At 37.1% G+C, this 24,176-nt stretch overlaps 2 protein-coding genes across 3 annotated transcripts in view; both read left to right on the top strand.

The window, feature by feature from the left end:
• The window catches only part of LOC145996333 (uncharacterized), a 109,891-nt gene extending 101,640 nt beyond the window's left edge, over positions 1 to 8,251 (top strand). Inside the window, exons 11-13 of the mRNA XM_083132764.1 lie at positions 2,820 to 3,050; positions 3,901 to 4,152; positions 7,869 to 8,251. Coding sequence (XP_082988890.1) covers positions 2,820 to 3,050; positions 3,901 to 4,152; positions 7,869 to 8,038 — 653 coding nt within the window. The 3' untranslated portion in view covers positions 8,039 to 8,251. The remainder of the gene's footprint in view (positions 1 to 2,819; positions 3,051 to 3,900; positions 4,153 to 7,868) is intronic.
• An 8,680-nt stretch (positions 8,252 to 16,931) lies between these two features.
• LOC145996085 (cytochrome P450 6k1-like) overlaps positions 16,932 to 24,176 on the top strand; it is a 31,197-nt gene continuing 23,952 nt past the window's right edge. The window contains exon 1 of one of the 2 annotated variants that reach the window (XM_083132331.1): positions 16,932 to 17,166. The gene's annotated coding sequence lies outside the window, so the exon portion shown is untranslated. Of the gene's footprint in view, positions 17,167 to 20,150; positions 20,281 to 24,176 lie in introns of those variants that run through there. The other variant, XM_083132332.1, reaches the window with a different exon arrangement.

Below are 24,176 nucleotides of genomic sequence, written 5' to 3'. Positions count from 1 at the left end.
TTCACATAGAGGTGTTAACTGTGCCAGTGACTATTATTTAGTAATTGCTAAATTAAGAGAAAGACTCGCAGTGATAAATCTAGTGTTGCCCACGGGACGAGACGGGACAGGCTTTTAAAAATTCGAGACGAGACGAGATTGATCATGTGTCCCTTTGACAAACTAATTTTCGAGACGAGACAGCATTTCACAGCATTTCCACGAGACGAGACAGGCCAAAGTCTCGTCTTGTGGGCAACACTAGATAAATCATAAGCAACAAAATCTAAAAGCTCTAAAATTTAATTCAGGAAAATTTGATGACGATAGAATTAAGAAAGCTTACCAAATTAAACTGTCAAATAGATTCGATATTTTGCAGGATTTAAATTATGATGAAAGTATAATTGAAACTGACGTAAATAAGAATTGGGAGCACATACGTAATGCAATAGAATCGGCATCTAAAGAAAATATAGGATACCATAAACCAAGAAAAAGTAAGGTGTGGTTTTAAAACGAATGTCATAATCTAATAGAAATAAGAAATCAGGCTAGACTTAGGTGGTTAAATAACTCTGATGATACAAATTTAAGCAATTATAATAGAATAAAGCGAGAAGTTAACCGCACGTTTAGAAGTAAAAAAGGGGATTACTTGAAAAGTAAAATTAACGAAATTGAAACAAACAGCAAAAATAAAAATATCTGAGATTTATATAAAGGTGTAAATGAATTTAGAATGGGGTGGCAACCTAAAGTAAACTTGATAAAAGATAAAGACGGTGATTTTCTAGCTGACCCAAGCGATGTTCTAAATAGATAGAAGAACTACTTTAATGGCATTTTAAATGTTCATGTAGGAGATAAATCAGAAGTAAATGAAGTACACACAGCAGAACCTTTAGTTTCAGAACCTAACTTGACTGAAGTTAAAGATGCTATTAAATGGCTAAAGAATAACAAAGCACCTGGCATTGATTTAATACCAGCCGAGTTAATTACATATGGTGGGAATTCGTTAATATGACAAATTCATAAATTAATTTGTTTAATATGGAATAAAGAAGAAATCCCTTAACAGTGGAAAGAATCCATAATTGTTCCTGTGTTTAAAAAAGGTGATAAAATGAACTGCAATTATTACCGTGGAATTTCTCTACTCTCAACAAATTATAAAATATTATCTAATATTATTTTAACAAGACTAACCCCATATGCTAATTAAATTATAGGCGATTATCAATGTGGATTTAAAAGTAACAGATCAACAACATATCAAATTTTTCACATCAGACAGATACTTGAAAAAAAGTGGGAATATAATCAAAATGTCCATCAGCTATTCATTGATTTAAAAAAAGCATATGATTCGGTCAAAAGAGATAAATTATATAATATATTAGTAGAGTTTGGAATACCTAAGAAGCTTGTTAATATGATAAAAATATGCACCAGTGAAACAGAAAGTAAATTTCGTGTTGGTATTAATGTGTCTGACAAATTTACAATTCATGATGGATTAAAACGAGGAGATGCATTATCTCTATTGCACTTTAATTTTACATTATAATACGCTCTTAGGAAGGTAAAAGAAACTAAATTAAAATTAAACGGCGTGACTCAGCTTTTAGGCTATGCAAATGATGTAGACTTACTGGGGGATGATGTAAATACAATTAAGAATAATGCTAAAATATTTTTCAAAGCCGCTAAAGAAATAGGTTTGGAAGTTAGCAAAGAGAAAACTAAATATATGCTTACAGGCCGAAACCAAGTGTTAGGTAATAATCAAAATCTAATTATTGATAACAACTAGTTTGAACCACACAAATGAAAATGATATTAAAGAGGAAATGACAAGCAGGCTTAATTCAGGAAATGCATGTTACTTCTCTCTTCATAAACTTTTGTCTTATCGTTTAATATCTAAGAAACTAAAAGTTAAAATATATAAAAGAGTAATTTTGCCCGTAATATTATATGGGTGTGAACTTGGTCCCTTACATTGAAAGAGGAACATAAATTGAGAGTATTTGAAAATAAAATCCTTAGGAAAATGTTTGGACCTAAAAGGGATGAGGAGACAGGTGAGTGGAGAAGGTTACATAATTTAGAACTACATAATTTGTATTTATGTCCAGATATTATTAAAATGATTAAATCAAGAAGGGCAGGCCATGCGGCACGAATGGGAGAAGAAAGAAGATTTTACAGGATTCTTGTTGGGAAACCTGATGGTAAGAGACCTGTAGGAAGAACAAGACGAAGATGGATGGACAACGTTGAGATGGACCTAAAGGAAATCGGTAGGGATGGAAAAGAGTATATATATATTGCTCAAGATAGGGACAGATGGAAGGCCTGTGTTGCAGCAGCCATGAACCTTCGGGTTTAAGAAGGCTAGAGAGTTAGTTAGTTAGTTAGTTCGAACTATTTATACTTTTAATTAACTTCTGGTTTCTTTCTCTCTCACTGTCTCTCTCTTTTATTATTCTTTTCATTCCTTCTCAATCTTTCTCTCCTTCTCTTTCTCTCTCTTTCTCTTCTTTTCTCTCCTCTCTTCTTTCCTTTTTCTCTGTCGTATCTCTCTCTCTCTCTCTCTCTCTCTCTCTCTCTCTCTCTCTCTCTCTTTGTCTCTCTCCCCCCTCTTGTTCATTTTCGCCTCACTCTCCCCTCTTCTATCCTTTTCTATCTATCTCCTCTTCTTTCGTTCTTTTCATTCCTCTCTTTTTCTCCTCTCTTTTTGTCCTCTCTTCCTTCTTTCTTTATCTCTCTCTCTCCCTCACTTCTTGTGCGATCGAAATCTCGAATCAACCGAATATGTATATTCGTTTCAGAGTACTTCAAGTTCGACGATGCAACGATTTTATCACAGGCATTGTTGTTCTTCAATGCTGGCTTCGAAACATCATCTACAGCAATGACTTTCGCACTCTACGAGTTGGCCTTGCATCCAGAAATCCAGTCCCGTGCAAGGGAGGAGATCCTATCTGTTATAGAACATAAGGACAACAAGATAAACTACGAAGCAATCATGGAAATGAAATATTTGGATATGGTGTTTGCCGGTAGGTGGCAGTGCGAATGGCCTGATATTCAATTGTCTCATTTTATCAGTAAACTATTTCTAGTGCTATTTTTTTTCGTTTGTTTCTTTATTGTGCCTATCTATGTAATAGTTAATTGTATGTACATCGTATAAGGATATGAAAGTGAGCTATGAACGTTGTAAATTTAGTTTCCTAATTAACAAATATTAATTTATTTCACATAACTTGAGGATATACATTAAAATTTAATAAGTATGTATTTTTAGCTTCCCACTAACAAAGATCTCATTTTTTTTAGGATGTATCGCAAGGATATTTTATGTAATTGATTAGGTCTACTTTATATATAGATATGCTTTGAAATATGCCATGGAATATGATGACATCAAAATGCTATTACATTTTTTTACTTTACACGCTGGAATTTCGATAGTAGCAGAACTGTTACCGAAAATGCTGTTGTGTAAACCGGAAAAATTCCATATCTTAAAGTTAAACAGGGTGTGTAAAGAGACTACCATGCGATAGATCCGGGTTCGATCCTCGGCGGGGGAGAACCGAGATTTTTTTCCACCTGTCCAACAGTCTCCGGAGCCCACCCTGCGTCGTATAAAGTGGGTAATTAGACGAAACTCTGGGGGGTGAAGGCGGCCAGGGGCGTGATGCTAATCACATCACCCCCACCTTCGGCAGTGATCAAGAAAGTGTTGAGCCCTAACACTATACGCCTTATGGCGTGGTGCAAAGCACAGGAGAGCATTTTACATTTTCTTAGCTTATCTACCAAGAGAAATTAAACTGTTCTGCCCCACAGTTATTGCACCCAATCGCCGCCATTGGTCCTAAATATTAATTTTCTTTTTCTCAGAAACCCTGAGGAAATATCCACCACTTGGATTCCTGGATAGGATCTGCACAAGGGATTATAAAATTCCTGGAACGAATGTTGTTCTTCCAAAGGGATATCCAGTCTTCATCCCTGTCGCTGGCCTTCACTATGATCCCAAATTCTACCCGGAACCGCAGAAGTTCGACCCGGAGAGGTTCACGGAAGAGAACAAGAGGACAAGACCTAACTATACATACTTGCCTTTCGGAGAAGGACCAAGGAATTGCATAGGTGAGAACAACAAGTGTACAGCGAGGTGAGATTGTGCAGGTTGAAATTCAAGTGTGGAGCAGTGAGGTTTTAACTTGATCGTTTCAAGTGGTTACCTGTGGGTACAGTTGCCCGTTTTTCGTTCGATTTGTAGTCTGCAAGTGATGCCCATAGTTTCTTTAGTCTATGTACAGGGTTGCCCCAAAAAGATAAAATTATTTCGGTTATCTTTTTCGGGTCACCCTGTATATTTGGCACACATTATCAGAGTCGTAGCTATAGATTTATTTGCTAGGGCCGAGAACAGAATTCACCCTGCTTGCACTCTCATTTTTCAATAATCCCGCACTTACAGCAACTCAGATTCTGTAAGGGATTCACAGCAAAACTTATATCTAAAATCTACAACAAAACTCTTGCTTCTAAACTGTGACAATAGGACTTATTTAGTTACTATTGTCTCTAGTAGAATGCGGCACGAAGAGCATTTCGCTCGAGCGCCAGATAGTACGCACGGACGACGCTAGATAGCGTACGGAATTGAGAGCTTCTTCGCTCGAGCGAATAACGCTCGAACAGGCAAAACAAGCGGTATACGCTCGAAGCCCAGTAGTACACGTGTACCAGTAATTTGTCTGTGGTAGTGGGACCTCAAATAGATCGTGAGGTGAAAGATGCAATGAATTGATTGATTGATTTAGTTTATATTACTTCGCGTTTTGTGCCTCTTGGCTAATTTGCGAAGATGGGGATGAGTGATGAAATTGATGAATGGACATTCACAAACAACCAAGCCCGACTAGGATTCGAACCCGGGACCCTTGGCGTCGCAGCGCGATGTGCTAACCACTCGGCCACAGGGTCGGGCGAAAGATGCAATGAAATTAAAACTTAAGTGAACATAGTCATCATTCCCATGTTAAAATTCAGTTTAGTCTATCTTATCAATACACAGTGACATATGAAAATGAAATAGATGATAGATAAAGTGACCCCTTGCAGTACTCTAGTCTCCACCTATTTATCTCTAAGTCTATTACGCTCCCCACTACCCTTTCATCTGTCCATGTAAGATGTCATTTATGCTGTCTTCTTTAGAATTCACTTAATGTAATATAAATACATTCAGTCAGTACAAAAATGCACGGAAACTGGATGTTGTGGTCATATAACATATGTATTTTAATATTCTGATATAATTCTTGAATATTCTAAAGCAAATGTCTTAGTAAATTGATGCATACAATTTGAGAATATTTGTACACTAATACTGATCAATGTTTTGAACAACTTTCATTTATTGCAATTTTCAAAGTATAAGTATCGGTATCGGTTCAAAGTGGAATCGGCTCAGCCCTAATAATAACATTGCAATTTATATACAGGGTGTATCATAAGTAATAGCGTGGTGAAAATACACGATAATAGAAGCAAATAAGTCTCAGTAAACATGGGTCTGCAAACGAGACGTTTTCGAGATTATTGCGAATGTGTGGTTACAAGCAGTGCCGTACACTATCAAGTTTACGTCTACATGCGTTGTCTACACGTAATCTACGCGTAGATTACATTGGGTTGTAGTTTACGTAGACTACGTACACAATCTAAATCGCATTAAAATTAATTCTCAAGGCTTTCATGAAAGGGAAATGACATTTTCAACTATATTGATTCCTAACGAACTGAAAATAATCCAATTTTCAACAAAATTTCTCTTCTCTTCTATCATCAACTATGGAAGAAGAAAATAGTATGCAATAAACAACAACAGATGGCAGTCGTGAGGCAAAATTAGTCTTTTTCCCATAAAACACTAGAATATTTCCTATGTTAGTTTTTTCCCCAGATGAGAAATTGTTCGAATTTGAAACGAAGTGTATGAAAAGTTCTCCTCACACATCAGCAACTGATATGCAGTATGATTTTGTTTTACTTCCACGGCGCCCTTGCTAAGTTATCACCTTTCGCCATGTTCTTTACATAGATTACGTCATCTACGTGTATAAAAGTCTACGTGTAGAATGTAGACTATCGTTGTTTACATGTAAACGCACAACACTAGTTACAAGCCGTCACTGACTTCATTGTTTGTAAACATCGTCCAAGTTGGTAAAATGCTAATAATGTGTGCGAATGTGTGGTTAGAAGCCGTCACTGATTGCATTTTGTAAACACCAAGTGCTTTACTCTGCGCATTCCGAGGTTTGCTCTTTGTTTACGAAACAGAACATTTCCGAGAGGTGGCGTTGTAATCAAACAGGATGGATACAATCAGTACACAGTCTAATCGCGCTGTGGGAGTCACGTCAGTTGTGCTGTACTGCGTAGTGCAAATGGAACCTTACAGCAAGTAAGAGTATGCGGATATGCATTAGGTGTATGGTTTGACTAACGGCAATACACGGGAGGCTGCACCCTTGTACCAAGGAAAATACCCTGCTCGATGGCACCCCGAGAGTCGCACATTGACAAGGGTACATCAGCGCCTCAAAGAACATGGGAGCTTCCGCACCTGGTAGGAGAGCACGTAGACCGTGTACAGTAATTGTATCATGTAACATACTAACGTAGTACTGTATTCCTTCCTAAAGTAAGTAGAATGTTCAATAAAAGCAATGAAGATCTCCAATGACTTTTCTTACATTATTATTAGAATTTTGCCAACTGGGACGACGTTTACAAACAATGAAGTCAGTAGCGGCTTGTAACCACACATTCGCAATTATCTCGAAAACTGCTCGTTTGCAGAGCCATGTTTACCGAGACGTTTTTGCTTCTATTATCGTGTACTTTCAACTGTGTCAGTTTGCGCTTTACTTATGACTAGGTCTCGGAAGTTGAGGAAAAATCCTTCTTCTTCCTAGTGTCCGAAGACGAGGCCCGACATAATATATGTTCATTTTGGGTCATTGTAGGCCAGAGAAATGTGGGTTTTATTTGTCCTTTTTTGCCTTTTTCGGCGTTTTTTGGCTTATTGTCCTTTTTCAGCCTTTTTTTAGGTCTTAATGGCTCTTTTTTTTTTGCAACTTCACCTCCTTTCGACTACGTTTTTACTGCCCATTCTCAATACGAATCATCATCAGTTCATCACCTCTTAAACATCCTTTCTGTAGTAAAAAAATAAAAAAGAAAGAAATATATTTGAACAATCCCTGAAACGAGAGAAAAACATTTTTGGACGACTGAAGCAGGTACGGTAGTACAAGGTCCTTTAACCGTAACTTGTCTGGAAGGTCGCCCTGTAAGTGGAAACTCTCTCTTGTTTTGAAGATTTCAGCAAGGTGTATACGACCAGACAGCACGCGCCTGCAAAGATCTCAAGTCAGATAAGGAGGTGCCGCGCATATTCATTAAATATGTAATTAGAACTAAAATTATTAATTAATTTGGATCACATTTATACGTCCTTTTTTTCGTTTTTAGGTCTTTTTTATATTTTTAGGTATTTTTTTGGCAATTTATAGGTGTTCAACTTCGAAGCCCTACTTATGATACACCCTGTATATTATTTTATATGGTTGAGATTAAAGCTCATGCCTTGCCTTACACTCAACCATAATATTACATCAGTTCATAGTATAATATAATATACATTTGTAACATATTCACACATACTTATACATATCAAATGCAATTTATATGTTTCACATATAATATAATATATCAACCCAGCTATGTTCATGTTAAACAGCTTTATTTTTATCGTAGATTTGACTGTGATGTTTCTATCTACCTAGGAAACAGGTTTGCACTAATGCAATCCAAACTTGGTCTGGCCAGCGTATTGTCCAAATGCGAAGTACACGTCTGCAAGGATACTCCGATTCCTCTGGTTATAGCAACGAAAACGGTCACGTTGAGTTCTGAGGGTGGCTTGTACCTTAGAGTGAAACCAATCCACTGCTAGAACAACGCGGGTGCTTCGAAATAAACATCTGACATCACGTTACAATTAAAATAGAAAGTGAAAGCTTCAATGTGGATGATACAACATACAACTCGAAAAATGTACTTTTATGTTTGTGAATAGAGTCGAAATGTCAAGAATGAGTTTGTCTGTATCAGTATGTTTGCTGCTTGTAAGAAGAACATATATTTGATAATGAAAATAAATTATTATATAGGCCTAACTGTAATTACCAATAGTTCTTCAAATTACCTATAGATTGAAATAGATTAGGATTGTGTAATAAAAGCTAAAGGTAACTTCTACGGACATGTAGGTCTAGGTTTATGTTATAAAATTAATTACATAATTAGTGGTAGAGTACATATCAACAAGATTGTATTACCAACTTCAAATATCATGCCAGTTGTGTCATCCAAATTGCTTTGAGTGATTTGATTTGATTTTTGTTATCTAGCGTAGATTTTCTGCTACTTTTGGCTAATCGCAACAATCAGGATGAGTGATTGTTATCAGTGGCGGCGATTATGGGGGCGACGGGGGGGGGGGCTCCCAACTTTTCGCCACTTTTGCCCCGCACTATGCTAAACCTTATCTACAAAGGGAAATATACTGTATTTGCCCCCTCCCCCCAGTTTTGGAGCCCAATCGCCGCCATTGATTGTTATGGTGAAATTGATGAAGGGACACTCACAGGGAACACCAATGGCCATATCGGGATTCGAACCCGGGACTACTGCCGAATAGCTTCGTGAATTATATAACTTAAGGTGCCCCAATTTTAAATGAACAAAACAGGACATTAGTGTGCTGCATCGAGGCTTTTTTGCTCGATCGTCTAACATGATAGTTCGCACGGGTGACGCTAGATAGCTTACGGAATCGACTGTTTCTTAGCTCGAGCGAATGACGCTCGAACATTCAAACGGTCGCGGCCGGTATACACTCAAACCCCAGTAGTTCACGTGTAACCGTAGTTTTTTCTGTAGTAGTGGGCCTTCAAATATGGCTCGTGAAGTGAAAGATGCAGTGAAATTCAAACTGAAGTGAACATAGTCATCCTCTCAATGTTAAAATGTTATTTTCTCCATGTTACCAATACATAGATGAATAGATGATTATGGCTGGAAAAAACAGAACGAATTTCTACACACCATTATTGTCCCATTGAAATGATATTTGATATTCTATATATTCGAGCGTATCACGGTCGAGCGTGGGAGATTCAATCGAGTATTTTCGAGTGACAGTGGTCCAATGCAGTACCCTACAGGACATTTTTCATATTTTTCTGAAGAAGAAACGGGACAAAACGGGAGGGCAAAATGTACATATTATAATATAAAACCTGTTTTTGTCATAAATTATATAAGTACATACTGTGTAACTAACTTACCTAATATGGCGATATGCACTGCACTCCAACCAGTAGCGTAACTAACACGAAAGAAAAAAAAAAGGTTAACTTTTTAAAGTATTAAATCACGCCTACATTTATATTACATATGTACTAACCTATTAGTACATATTCTTATACATGAAAATACAATATATGAGTTTTAAGAAGTGGGTCGGTCATAGCTCGCTCACAAGTCTATGATGTCGATGTCCCCTTAGAGCCAAACTACAGGTGGATAATGTTATTATTGCATCTAAAATTCTTTTAATGATTTTGCGCCACAAAACCAGACCTTACGGCAACATTAATTGAATACCTTTATGATTTTTCCATGCACTATATGTCATACCTGCATTCAAGTCAAATTCTGTACATTTCGTGTTTCTTGAACCTCTCCAATCGTTATCGAACCTATCGGCAAACAACCAGCACGTTTCACAATAAACAGCGTCTAAAATAGGTGAGTAGCATAACCATAACCAAAATATCTCTGGTTATAGTGCTAGCGTAATAATCAGAGGTTGAAATATTCAGCTAATGAAAGTTGATAGGCACCCATTTATTGTATAATTTTAAGTGTTTAATATGTTAATTGTCTATGATGACGTAATTTGTTTTGTTCAATTGGGTAGCCTGTTATGGTTATGGATTAACCTTAAAAACATTTGATTGTGGGTTGTGGGGTGAGAGATATTATGAATGTTGCTGGATGATGGAAGTGATTTTGGAAATATGAATGTGTTAATTTGTGTAGTCAAGAACAATTATGATAGAATAGAATCGTCTTTATTTAAGCAGGCGTGTTTCGACCTCATGGGCCGTTCTTACAACCAACCCTTGTCAAAGATACAATAAATGAATAAAAACAAAGAGAAAGGAAAAAAACACATAATGATCATGATAATACAATAAAGATTATATAAAGATTATACAATGATAAAATAATACATTGAATAGATTAGTATATATACTGTTGAGTAAAGATAAGTAAAAAGTCTTCGGTAGTTCAATGTGTGTGCGGGGGGGGGGGGGGCGGGAGGTTAGGTATGCATTATATGATGTATAAGTGCAGGTGCAATTGTTAACATATGAAGGTTAATGAAGTTGTTGGGACAATAGTAAGTTCTTCAGATTTTTCTTAAAACTTTGATGGCAAATAATGTTAGTCAATGGTGCAGGCAGTTTGTTCCATTCCCTGATCCCTGTAACAATGAAGGACTTGTTATAGGTGGCGGTTTTATGTTTGGGGATTTTTAGATTGTGCTTCTTGCGGATATTTTGTTCGGCTGATGTTCTACGAGAACAGATATTATCGGAGAAGTATTTTGGGGAGCCACTCTTAAGTATTTTGTGCATCAAGGTGAGTGTTAAGTATTTTCTTCTTAATACAATTTTGTTTGTAATAAGGAGTTTAATTGCGAGTGCAAGTATAATATATTAACTAACTGACATCTAAATATATTTTTGGTGTGCGAGAGTTAGTAAGGTTTATGTAAACATACCCGAATCTGTTTTCCCACAACCTGAGGGCTTCATAGTAGGTTGATAAGTCTCATGCTCGCCGTCGAGGAATAAACGTAAGTAGATCCATTGAGAATAAACCGGGGAACATAACAAAGTTTTATTCTAATCTGGTAATTCATTCTCTAGTGATTAACATTTTCTGTTTGCAGTTGTAGGGACATAAAATATATATTTGGTTCAAAATATATTTTAACGCCGAAAAATACTTTGTGAACAATCGATCGGTCTTTCTTAATCTATCATTCTTAATGCGACCCCGAAGCTCGTGCACTCCCCAACGGCGGGGGTTGCGGGGGTGTTAAAGACTCCAACTAAAGAGTTCTTTAGAATTAGAATCGTTCATTGATATTTTGCCGATGAATGGATATCCTTCTTCAGTACATCATTCTTTTCAATTATCATTATGTAAAAGTTAATTAGAAATACTTTCAAACAAAACAATAAGTCTGCGTGAGGCTGTGGTTCTCACAGTCAGTGCGTCAGAGAGATTAACTTCACTTCCGGTTGAAGCTATCATTAACTATTTTTTAATATTCTTTGTTACCTTGTGGGTATTTTTTTTCTCGAGCTGCAGGTCACGCAATCTGCTAATTATGATAATCTAATCATGTAGAGGTATACGTTAGAAAACCTAGTATATGTATAATTAATATGGAAAATTATTTTTGTCGACATAACAAAGGATGACCAAACATCAGGTAAGACTTGCTTCGGTTTACTTTTGACTAGGGAATTTACGGATTTAAGGTGCAAACTGATGGTCAGGAAAGAGAAAAGAAAGGTTCTGAAAACGTTTTTAAAAAGGTGTAAAAGAGGTGCTGATAAAATGCCTTTACTCAGGTCTAAACCAGTTACATTAACATTATGTATTCAACACTGTAGCAAATATTATAATGTATGATAAACATGGTATAATTTATATTACACCATTTTATAGCTTTCGTTCTGTCCTACAAAATGAGACAATAGGATTTTATGTAGTTGTTCAAGATTAGTGAAAATCATTTATTTTTCTGTCCAAATTTTGAACAAAACATGAAAGGAAAGGAAGGGAAAAGGTGCTGTAGCATCAAAGAGGGGGTAAAAATGGTATAAATGTGCTAATCTCACGAAAAGGTTTCTCACGATTAGATTTCATGTCCTAAAATACAAATCTCAAACGATCGGTGTGAAAACAGCTATGTTTTTGGAAAGGTGCTGCAACCTTAAAATCCGTTCCCTACTTATGACATAACCCGGTTTTTGGGAAAATTACATATTTGGTGCACTAATGCTTGTCTCGTTCTCGTCTCGAATAGGTATGGTATCCAGACAAGACTTAGTAGAGTATCATCTCTAGTTTCCAAATATATATGCTATAAGTAAACAGTTACGGCACAAACTTTTATAGCGTATAGAAGTGAAATATATTTCAGACAACATGTGTCAAATGATTCGGACTTATAAATCACAAAGCGTTTATTTTCCTGTTCAATAATTCATTATTTTCGACGCTTGTGGAACTAACATTATGAACAAGCCACGTTCCAAATTCTTCTTACACTTCTGGCTTGTTCAACACAACTTATACTTTAATACATTATTGAATTTCGTATTGTGGATGCATAAATTTGTATGTAATTTATCTGGATAAAATCACATTGCTAATTCAAGATCAGTATCTTGTGTCAAGTTAATGTCAGTTATGTACAGTACTGGGTAAATTTCTCGTATCGGACAAACGGCTGAAATTTGCTAGTTCATTTAATTTGAATATTCGTACTTACGTATTCTGCATTGAGAAACATTGCTGAACGTGGCATTTCGCTTATTTCACGGAAATAAGCTCTATTTGCGACATATCGAGTAAGTTTTCTTCGTTTCTTGTTGCCTTCATTAACACGCAAAATGGCGATCACAGTTTCACTACCGTACTCGGCATGCAGTGTTTCCACCCCACTGCACCCAAAAATACCTACGTAGCCCCACACACCATTGACGCATAGCCCCACGAACCATTTCCGGTAAGCTTAGGTTAGGTAGGGTCACTATAGGTTACAATAGTGAAAAATTGGTTTCGAAAAAAATATGTGTAGCTCCACACACCATTCTCGCATAGCCCCACGAACCATTGATGCATAGCCCCACGAACCATTGACACATAGCACCACAAACCATTTGCGGAAAAGTACCTTCTTCAGTTACAAAAACACGTGTTTGGAAACACTGACCGGGATTACGTCATCAGACACAGGCTACATCCACCTGGAAGTAAATTGATGCAAGAGCTTTTGTGCATCGGTCACACATTTATATCGAGAAATAGATGATTTACCGGCAAAATTCAATGAACGATGCAAGAAAACACTTCCCTGAACTTCCACAAGTCTAAAGAAACTGCATTCGGTAAGTAATTTCTCCTGTAAATTTGAAGAAATCCGTTTGTCCGATACGAGAAATTTACCCAGTACGGTATTAAACATTTGTAAAATAAACTAATAATAATGTCATTCTTCCACTAAAATAAATCTACTTATGTAAATTATCTTTCGAACTCAACAAATGTACGTGAATTTGTTACACATATTATGTGTATGTCTCAAAAACATGATTTGCTTTATTTTACCTCGCTTCTGTGCAACTTTTGGCTAATTGCGAAGATGGGGATGAGTGATGATATGATGGAATTGATGAATGGACACTCACAAACATCCATGCCCAGGCCGCGATTCGAACCCGGGATCCCTGGCGTCGTAGCCCGACCACTCCGCCACTGGGGCCGTCTTCAAGACACGAGACCAGTTCATGACGTCATAGGCCTTTATAATAACCCATATTGAAGACCTTCTTATGATAGTTGCTCGTCTTAGATGGTAAGTAAAGTTCACAAAAGAACACAGTCTGTCAATATTAACCTTACTTTCCGAGCAGTCTTTTTGAGATTAACTTCTGTGGTAATGTGATAAACTGGCAACAGCAGGATGGTATTATTTTACTCGGTGACACAAACAGAAGTGCATAATTCATGAATAAGATAACAGAATTGATACAACAACTTACATTATGACATATATACTAGATGTCTCGTCATGAAGGACGCTATAGATATTTGGTGCATACATGACGGAAACTATTACACAGAAAACTGATGACAAATAACACTTAACCAGGTCTGGCGTGCACAGATGATGCAGATCAGGTCTGGCGTAGCAGCGTATATCTTCAGTCGGTACACGACACTGATCTTAATAAGACAATAACCTGCCCTTGACATCGTGAGATACAGGCAAGGACCGAGTTGTTAAGTCGTTCTTGTGAAGTTCAAGTACATTTCAAGATAGAAGAGAAGAAATACAACATACTTTTGAGTTTTGACGTAAAGAATGATATTGGAAATTAACGGGCTAGACTGCACAATCGACCCTTGTGTTTTACCCATTGAAAGTAAAAAGTATTGTGCGCTAATAGTACGTATTTAACACTTCGAATTGCCACTGTGCATTTCTCAACTTGAAGTTACATTTCTATGAAATAATAAAAAAAATACTACTACATTACATGCCATAGCTGGTTTCCTTGAACCTAATCCATGTTGTAAACACACAGTATTGCCAGATCGAACTTTGGTTTTCAACGTGGATATATATGCGATTTTCCACTAGGTTTCAACTTTTTTTAAATCATGTTTTCATTCGTATTTTTCATGCTTTCATTCAAAGGGACTCTATAGAAAAAGGCGGGGCCGCGGTAGCGGTAGGGAGCGGTAGTTCAATTACCCCAGGGGCGGAGCCCGGAATCGGGGGCAATTAATACTACTACTTCCCACTTCCAATTGTTTCCTCACCTTAAATTTTACATTTCTGGAATCCTTGATTCATTCCCTTCCCAACGATATATGATACATATTTCTATTAAGAAGGGTCGATTCGACATCCTTACCAATTAACGTAACTCCGAACATCATATGACTAAATATTAAGATTAATAATAAAAACCGTGGCGCAATAGCTAATTGAGTGCCCGGACCTACCTACCGACTGCCGGCCTCACTCCCACCCGATCCTACTCACTCACTCACTCACTGGTGGGAGATCATCACCAGTTACGAGGGGACGTGTGGTCAGCACGATGAACCCCCAGTCGTCGTTGTAGGTTTACATGGCAGGGTTACGCTACACGATTACGATTATTAAGATTAAATACTAACAACAACAAATTAGCATTCTGGTACGGTTCGGTTGCCGAGTATGTTAAGGGAGTGGACTTTCGATTACTCCATCGGTGCCGGATTCGAATCACGGCTTTGATATGGGTGACTCGAACCATTAGAGACTATGATAAATGTATTTCTCTCATCAGTCCATTGTGATGACATTAAAACTCTCTTAACATTTGCATTATGACCTAGAATTGCAAACAAATACGAAGGTTGGGGAGTAAGTCATGGCAACCCATTAATAATTCGACAATCGAAGGATGTATTAAAAATTTGTTATGTACAACTGAAAGAGTATCCATTGTGGATATTTTGTTGGTAGGAATCATGAAAGAAAATCCAAACAACACTGTGACATACACATGTATTAATGTACAAGTTACAAAAACCTGTCTGACCCTGTAACATACGCATGTGCACATATTACAAAAACTCGTCTGATTATGACAAACCTTCGAAAGGTTTTTGCAACATGTGCATGTTACAGTGTCAGACAGTTTTTTGTAACTTGTACATAAATACATATGTATGTCACAGGGTTGTTTGGATTTTCTTTCATGATTCCTACCAACAAAATATCCATAATGGATACTCTTTCAGTTGTATATAACACATTTTTAATAGATCCTTCGATTGTCGAATTATTAGTGGGTTGCCATGACTTACTCCCCAACCCTCGTATTCAGAAATTAACATAACTTGGTAAAATATGAAACAAATATTTTTAACATAACATGAAATGTTTCCAGAAGTTTCGTTTAGGGTGATTTTTTAGTTCAACCTGCTTTACAATCAAAATATTGAATAAGAATGGTAAACTCTCTCTCTCTCGCTAGTATTCTTAAACCCAAAGGTTTATGGCTGCAGCAACAAGCTTTCCATCTGTCCCTATCCTGGGTAAGATCAATCCAATCTTTTTTCCATCCCTACCGATTTCCTTTAGGTCCATCTCAACTTTATCCCTCCATCTTCGTCTTGGCCTTCCTACAGGTCTCTTACCATCAGGTTTCCCAATGGCAAAATCCTTGTAGAATTTCTTCCGCCAATATAAACTCCAAAGCAAGAATTTCCACGTAAGCATTGAACAGTGACATCAACAGAATGTGGCCAAAAACTTTGTTGATTGTGGCTTCAGTCTTTGTAGTGCAGCACACTTGTTCTTGCAATGTCTGAATCAAAATAAATTTCACTGTTGAGTTTCGGATTGAAGTCCATATTCTTGTATCTTGCGTGATGTATCTCTGTGCCATTTGTTCAACTAAAACACGTACTTTGTTAATTCAAATTATGTGATGCTAAAAGTGTATGATTTTTTTTTAAATTCTTCCCGGACGCTGGACATAAAGCTAATAAACCTAATTTACAGCACATAAAACACATTGATACTTCTCCGTGTACGTCCGTCCAAGTCTTAATAAGATATAACTTGATAACCTGTGATATTTATATTCATAAGGGTTATCAACCATGAGTTCGTCGAAATCAACTCCCAAGACCTCATATCTGCGAAATTCAGTGAAGAAAATCTCAGAAGTGTCATTCCAAAAATTTACCAGCTGATAAGCTTACTTGAAGATAAGAAGAATTATTTGAAATTGTTTTTCTCGAGTGCAAATATTTGCTTTACGTAAAAACATTTCTGCTCGTATCTCTTGCATAATACCTTACAACTTTAAAAATATTTTTTTCAATATGTGATGTCCTTTTGGCTACGAACGTCAGGTCACGTGTAGTGACGGACATTTTCTGAGAATCATAATAGCAAAATTGATATGCCAATCACGGCAAGCTTAAATTGTCGTCAATAGAACGTCTTATATACAGTTCAAGGTTGTGGGCGAGACTTGCCGTGCACTATACTTCTAATAACCTTCATACACTCTGTTACTGCTTGGCAAGGATATTTACTGAATGCGAGTCTGTTGGTTCTGATTGAAACATCGTATTGTACTGAAGTTGTTGAAATAGTAAGATATCATCTTGAACCTATTTTGTGTAGAAGCAACTAAGGTAAGTCTACCGATCGTTAGTCAAAAGTTTGTGACGCATTTACGTGATATTTCAGATGTGCAGCACTTTGGGTAAATGAAGATAGCATTAACATTTAGGAACTACAGCACATGCTTTTGTTATTACTCTTAAAGTTCAAATCACTAACCCTGAGACCTTCTGTAAACAAAACCATGTGCATGCAGAAAGCATTGCAAACTCATAGAAGTAAAATAATCCACACGAAAATCCAGCGTTGTTGCAGGATTCATCACGTAACGGTCAATTTGTAGTATGGGACACGCTGCCGCAAATGACGTCTCACGTTAAACCCAATGCTCTTTCTTTTGTACTTATTGCTTCACCTTTATGGTTAACTCTTTGCACCAGTATAATTTCCCATAAATTTGGCTCTTTCTTGCATGCGAATTGAATATATTTTACTTGCATTTTTTTAGACAAAATGATATAACATGGTAATGTATATTTCTAAGGTTTGATATAGATAGCAGTGTATTTGAAATTTGTAGATTTTATGTAAATTGTATCTTATATAAATAAAATATATAATTGGCATAAACAACCATATGCAATGCTGTAAGTCCAATAAATATATTGTGGATGATGATCAAAACAAGACAAAGAAAGTTCGTAAATTTATTGCGGTTGGAAACTTTGACAAGCATGCTAATAACGATTTTTGTTCCGCCAAATATAGTGCACTTCGTAAAATAACTTGGTGATATGGCAAGGCAAGAAAAGTGTGAACATTTTGTAGGAATATGCATTGTAACTTTCAATGAGCTTAGATATTTGTGTACATAATGACATTTTATAACATTGGTTATTTTCTAAAAATAATCATGTGAACAGCAAGGAAGTAGCGCCACTTTCAACATGACGAGTTCTATGCGTGCCGGAAGGTCTCCGTGTTCAGAGATACATCGAATCGGTGAGGCGGTTTGTTTACAGAAGGTCTCAGGGTTGGTGATTTGCACTATACATTATTTGGTATATTGTTGACCGTTATTTATAGAACCCATCCACTTCACTTTTGCACGGTACTTCTTAGGTTAATCGCGACAATGGGGATGGTTTGTTATAGTCTAGGAATTCTCTGCAGCGAGAGAACGTAAACAAGTTTCTGCGCAAATAGTGACTCCACCAATGAACACGTGAGAATAAACGAAATTGCGGGGTGGATCGACTGCAGCTACCAGCGTGTACTGCTTCTCTCCGCTTACTCCCTCTCTTCCCCTTCTTTACCGTTACGTGCGGCCTTGCTCCAGAGATTCCCGTATGATTGAATGTAGCTGAAGGTATAGATAATGACACAAAGACGACGACACAGGCTTTGGACCTAGAACCTCGGGCTAATTGGGACTGGATCTACAGCTTATAGCGGTATCCGAAACTCTATGTGCCTTCACCGGCACCGGCGATGACCTTAACACTATTCCATTCGGGAGACACTCAGTACTCGTAATTCTACATGTAACTGTGTGGGGAAAGTAATCCAACTAATTTGTGACCTGGAAAGTTGCACGTTAAGTAGGTAGGGTCGGGGTGAGAGGAACTCGTGCTTTTTATTTCAATAATATCACATTTTAGTCAACGGAATAAAAATGTTACCGAGACAGAGACGGTATTGTAAAATTCGAGACGAGGCCGAGAACGGGAGAGAACCTGTAAAATTAAGATAAGTACGAGACTAGGTGTCGTTCGAGACTTTGCATTCAAGGTTTCCCGGGTTCGGTTCCCGGTGGAGGCACATAGTGGTTCGGAACCCACTTTAAACTGTAGGTACAGTCCCAATTAGTCTATCGGTGCATAAAAGTTGACTTAAAACTCAAACTCAAAGTCGTTCGAGAATTTAGTATAATGCCCGAAACATTTACCTAAACGAAATGTAGAGTGGGATCCATGAGTATTACCGTACAAATTGTCCATCACCATGTTCGTGCACTTTATTTGACCCAATAAGAGCTTCAAGAATTAAAAGAAAACTCAAAACAAGCTGTTGACAACTTCTGCACCGACATACATAAAAATCCCTCTCTTAAAAACACACAGGATGCAAGAGAAAAATTAATGAAAATAGTCATGGACAATTTGCACGGCAATACTCAAGGATCCCACTGTACTTTACTATGGGAGTTCTTCAAACATGATATCAATCAGATTATTTATAGATAACTAACTGATTGATTGATTGAGTTGGTGTTTTAAGTCCACTTTATGCACAGTAAGAGTAATCGGAACTGGACCTACAGTTTAAAGTGGGATCCGAACCACTATGTGCATCTACCGGGAATCGAACCCGGGACCCGTTGATTACAAGGCGACGACGCTACCACTGCACCATCGGGTAGGCTCTATTTATAGATAAGTCATATATTTTGTTATAGTAATTGCAAAGTCAATCCATTAGTGGCAGTTATGTACTTGTGCTGCTTCGTTGCATGTATTCAAGATAACAATTAAGTTTTTGGAGGGTTTCGTAGCGTCGAAACGAGACGTCAAACAAATAAAGAACACGCTGCGTATGTTGTTTATACACGTACTGACCTTTATATATCAATAATGAGATCGACAACGAAACAGACATACACAACTTGAGACGAAACCATGTCAATTCTCGTCTCGATACTACCGCTACTATGGACCAAGGACAAACCACCGAGTCTCCGAAATTCTTGATCACACCTCATGTGTTTACGTGGGCTTAGATTGTGGCAAGGGAATTAAAAACGTATTAAATGAGGAAACTTGTCAATCTAGGAAATGTTTAACCCCTATTGTCCAAAGCCCATGACCCAATTTTTACTGTTATGCCAATTATTATAGAGAATGTCCTTAGAAAGCATTTGCTATGTTTACCAACGACTGATTATTTTATTTTTCACTCCTGCGTCGTTTTTGCCACAGAAGAGAATAGAGTTGTACTTTACACGGAATGTTCTATTACTCAGATAATTGTAAACCTAGAGCGTATATACAGAGCTTATATTTTATGGTTGACATTATCAAAGACCTTGGAAAGATCTAAGCACGTACCATTACAAATTATATCTCATCCAACTGGCTACTGTTTGCTACGAAAGACTGACTAACATTAGCAACTAGAGCATAGAGGTTAGTACCGTGGGCTGCATAAATGTTGTTCCACAAATTGTCCATGATTTTTTTAATTAATTTTCCCCCTGCATCCTACGTCCTTTTAAAGACTTGATTTTTAGGTATGCAGGTCCAGAGGTAGTCAACAACTTGTTTAGTATTTTGTTTAAATTCTTGAAGACCTCATTGCTTGAAACAAAGATAATAAACATGGTGATGGGCAGTTTGCTTGGCAATACATCTGCATCCTACTCTACGTGTACATTCCTAGCTATATAATCACCCGTATCCATGTCTATTTTATAGTTGAAATATAATGAATTCAAAAATCTAATCACATATTTACTATAGACATGTATCTACAATTACATAGTTATTCATTGTCACCAAACACTACTTTTCAAATTGACATCTTGATCTATTGAAATAATGATATCTTAAAGTTTTATGTGCGCCATGAAAAAGTATTATATACAGTGTAATGTACCTTATAATATACTACCAAAGAGTTTAGAGTAACAAACACTGAGAAATCAACTCTCAATCCTCTACACATTTCTCTTATCTACGCTCTACACTGACTTAAATTTTCTTTTGGAAATGCTAAAGGAGATACTACTTCAACAAAAATGAATTTTCAGATTAGGTGATTGCTGTAATATGGGAGAGGAAAACACAGATAATACTTTGCCTACGTCAGTTCTGCATAACAACGAATAATACAGAATTGCAGAACGACACAAATTTAACTGACAAAACTGTATATTTAGCTAATAACAAACGGTAGGTTATAAATCCTACCTTCACCATAAAACGAAACTTTAACAATGCTCTGAATTTTAGTGAAAATGGTTTAATTATTAGCATGCAATGTTAATTGACCATTATTCATTGTCTTGTGTTTATACTTATTCTAACACATACGTTTCAGTTCCAAGATAGTAATTCTTCTTATGCCGTAATTTGCTTCTGTACAAAGCATCTTTGTCCAAGTTGCAGTCCGACCGATATTATTTGACTGCTTTTTTTTATTTATAATATTGTATTACTTTGTGTAATTGGTCTTTAATTCTAATTAGTTAAAGTAAAAACTTTTAAAAGTAATTTTACAAAACACTAAATGAGTTCATCAAAAGTGGGCTACCAAATTCGTCAACTGCGTCATTGTAAAACATGTGGACGTTTCTAATTTGTTAAAGCACTTCCAATTTAAAATATATAATCATATTAGTGGTAACTTTTAGCTACCCCCAAATGAACGGAAATGAAAGTTTCATCCTGATATAATGCATTACGATTGAAAGTAGCATGTAGTAGATAATTATTCTAAATAGTGCAAATATAGAAATACAGCTTGTAGCGTTAATAATTTCATGTACCGAGATACATCTTGAAAACAAATAGCTGAAATTATATGCAAGTTACTGATTTGATTTGATTTTAAAGACACTAGACGCAAAAGTCCATTCATATCGTCCTACATGTTACATTAAATTTTACAACATATATAGGAGAAGTGAAAAATAGAAAACTTGGTAGCAAAAATACGTAGAAATAGTGCAAAGCAGAAAATACCAATATTGACAAATAACATAAAATGTTACAAAAGTTATGAAAGGAGGAAAGAATTTATCGAATGTGTTACCCTGCCCCCGTGTCAGGGCAACAGTGTTTTTTTTCCTTATTTAAATATTTTATTAATATATTAATTAGGTAATTACGTGTGTATTATGTGTTATTAGTGTAAATCAATTTATTATGCATTTTTAGGTTCATATTATTCCATGTATAAATGCCATGTAGCTGTCTGTTCTTCGTGTTTCGAACGTTCAAAAGAAAGGTGGGCAGTTTAGCTGTTAAAGATTAAAAATTTTGAAAGAAGGGCGGTTGGCAACAGACGCCAACCAAACGTATATAAACTCCCAGATGAGAGTAGGGGAGGTCGGCTGTTGGAACTGAGACTTGGAAGGGAGAGGCTGTTTTTGCTTCGGTTAGCTAGGACCGGAGGACAGATCTCCCGAAACGGATGCTGTAAGAGATTGGATTGCCGGGCAAGCTAGTGCCTTGGTGTCCAATTTACAGGTAAAAAGGTAGTTTGTACTGGATGTTATTTTGAAGTAATTACGGTGCGCCGGGCAGCCTAGTGCCTTGTCACCGTGGAGGTTGAGAAATGTACACGTCGGGCGACCTAGCGCCTGTTAAGATGTTTTCTTGGAGTAACGCGAGTCTACCTTGTGACAAGCGTACTTCAGATGTAATTCATAAAATGTAAAGCATCCAGGTACAAACAATAGAGATTCCAACATCAAAATTAGAGTTTTGGCCCGATAAATAATTAGAGAAATGAACGTTCGGATACGACCTGTATATACTTCAAATTTTACTTTAATTAAACTATAGAAAATATCCAAAATTTCAGTTTTTAATTTCACACATGCTGGACAAGGTAATTTATCCCCCTGATCATAAAGGTTTCGCAAAGGTTATCCGTTGTCTCTTGTAGTTAATTATATAATTATGTTGACTTGTAGCAACCCACGTGCATTGTCGTACAAAGAAAGATACCCCTAGACAAATCTGAGCCGAGTACGAAGTGCACCGAACCTCGAGTGCGGAGGTAAAGTGTGGGGGTCCAGACTAGTAACAAATGTAAAAAAAAAAAAAAATAATAATCCAACTGCACAAAACAAACAAAAAAACTGACAACATTAATATTTTTACACAATATAAAACAGGAATAAAGAGTGACTATAAAACTGGTTGTTTGTACAGTGGGATCCATGAGTATTACCTTGCAAATTGTCCATCATCATGTTAGTAGAGTAATCAAGCCGGTTCTGAAACCGAAAATGAGGCTCGGTGAGGCTCGCCTTAATGGATTTCTCTCGTAAGGCATGAGCCTCATTTTCTTGCAGTGTTGCCAGCTTCTTACTTGAAAAAATCACCAAGGTTTTTTTTTTGGGTCTAACCTAACCTAAAGCAAGGAGCTGGCAACACTGCTTGAGGCTTGCCTTGCAGCGTTGCCAACATCTTACACGAAAAAATCACCAAGGTTTTTATCTTGGTCTAACCTAACCTAAAGCAAGGAGCTGGCAATACTGCTTGAGGCCTGTCTTGCAGTATTGCCAACATCTTACTCGAAAAGTCACCAAGGTTTTTATTTTGGTCTAACCTAACCTAAAGCAAGGAGCTGACAACTTTGCTTGAGGCTTGCCTTACAGTGCATAAAGCAATTTGCCAACCTACTGGTATTTTTGCCATAGCTTTTTACAAAAAAAAAAGAGGAGAGAGAGAGGGGGGGAAGTTAAACAACCGACAATGTTGCTAATATTTACCTACAGCTTTTTTTTTACTTGGCAAGGGCTTAGCCAATTTATATACTGGCGTAACATACATACACTGGGCAAGGAGAGCCGGCAACAAACACACACTGCCGTAAAAGAGAGAGATGGATGGATGGCAACACAGTATGTGTGTGCGTGTGTGTGTATAATATGTAGCATTATTAACTAGAGTGTGTTGGCAACCCGCCTGCAACTAAAAAAGATAGAGATACCAACATTGCTGTAAGATGAAGAGAGAGAGAGACCTAGAGCTGGCAACAGTGGTGAGCGAATGTGCATTATTTTAAGTCCCGGGTGCCAATGTATATCGGGACCTTTGTAAACCTCTCTCGCGGGGACGATGTGCTGCACACGCGCGCGCGCGCGCACCTGTATTGTGACGCAAACAAACAAATAATAATTGTTGTTTTTTAAGATGCCTGGCCCCTAACCCCGCCAGGGTGCGTGGTGCCCAACCCAAAAAGGTTCTAACGGCTGCGGCTCTAGATAACCACACCTCTGTAGAGTTTCATGTGTTTTTTTTTGTATGGTAGTGGTGGTGCTGGCAATAGTGGGTGGGTTAATTGTTGT

The sequence above is a fragment of the Lepisma saccharinum genome, chromosome 12 (assembly GCF_977018435.1).
Source record: "Lepisma saccharinum chromosome 12, izLepSacc3.1, whole genome shotgun sequence".
In the NCBI taxonomy this organism is placed as follows: domain Eukaryota; kingdom Metazoa; phylum Arthropoda; class Insecta; order Zygentoma; family Lepismatidae; genus Lepisma; species Lepisma saccharinum.
Note: the sequence above shows the minus strand (reverse complement) of the source record. Positions and strands in the feature narration are given on the sequence as shown.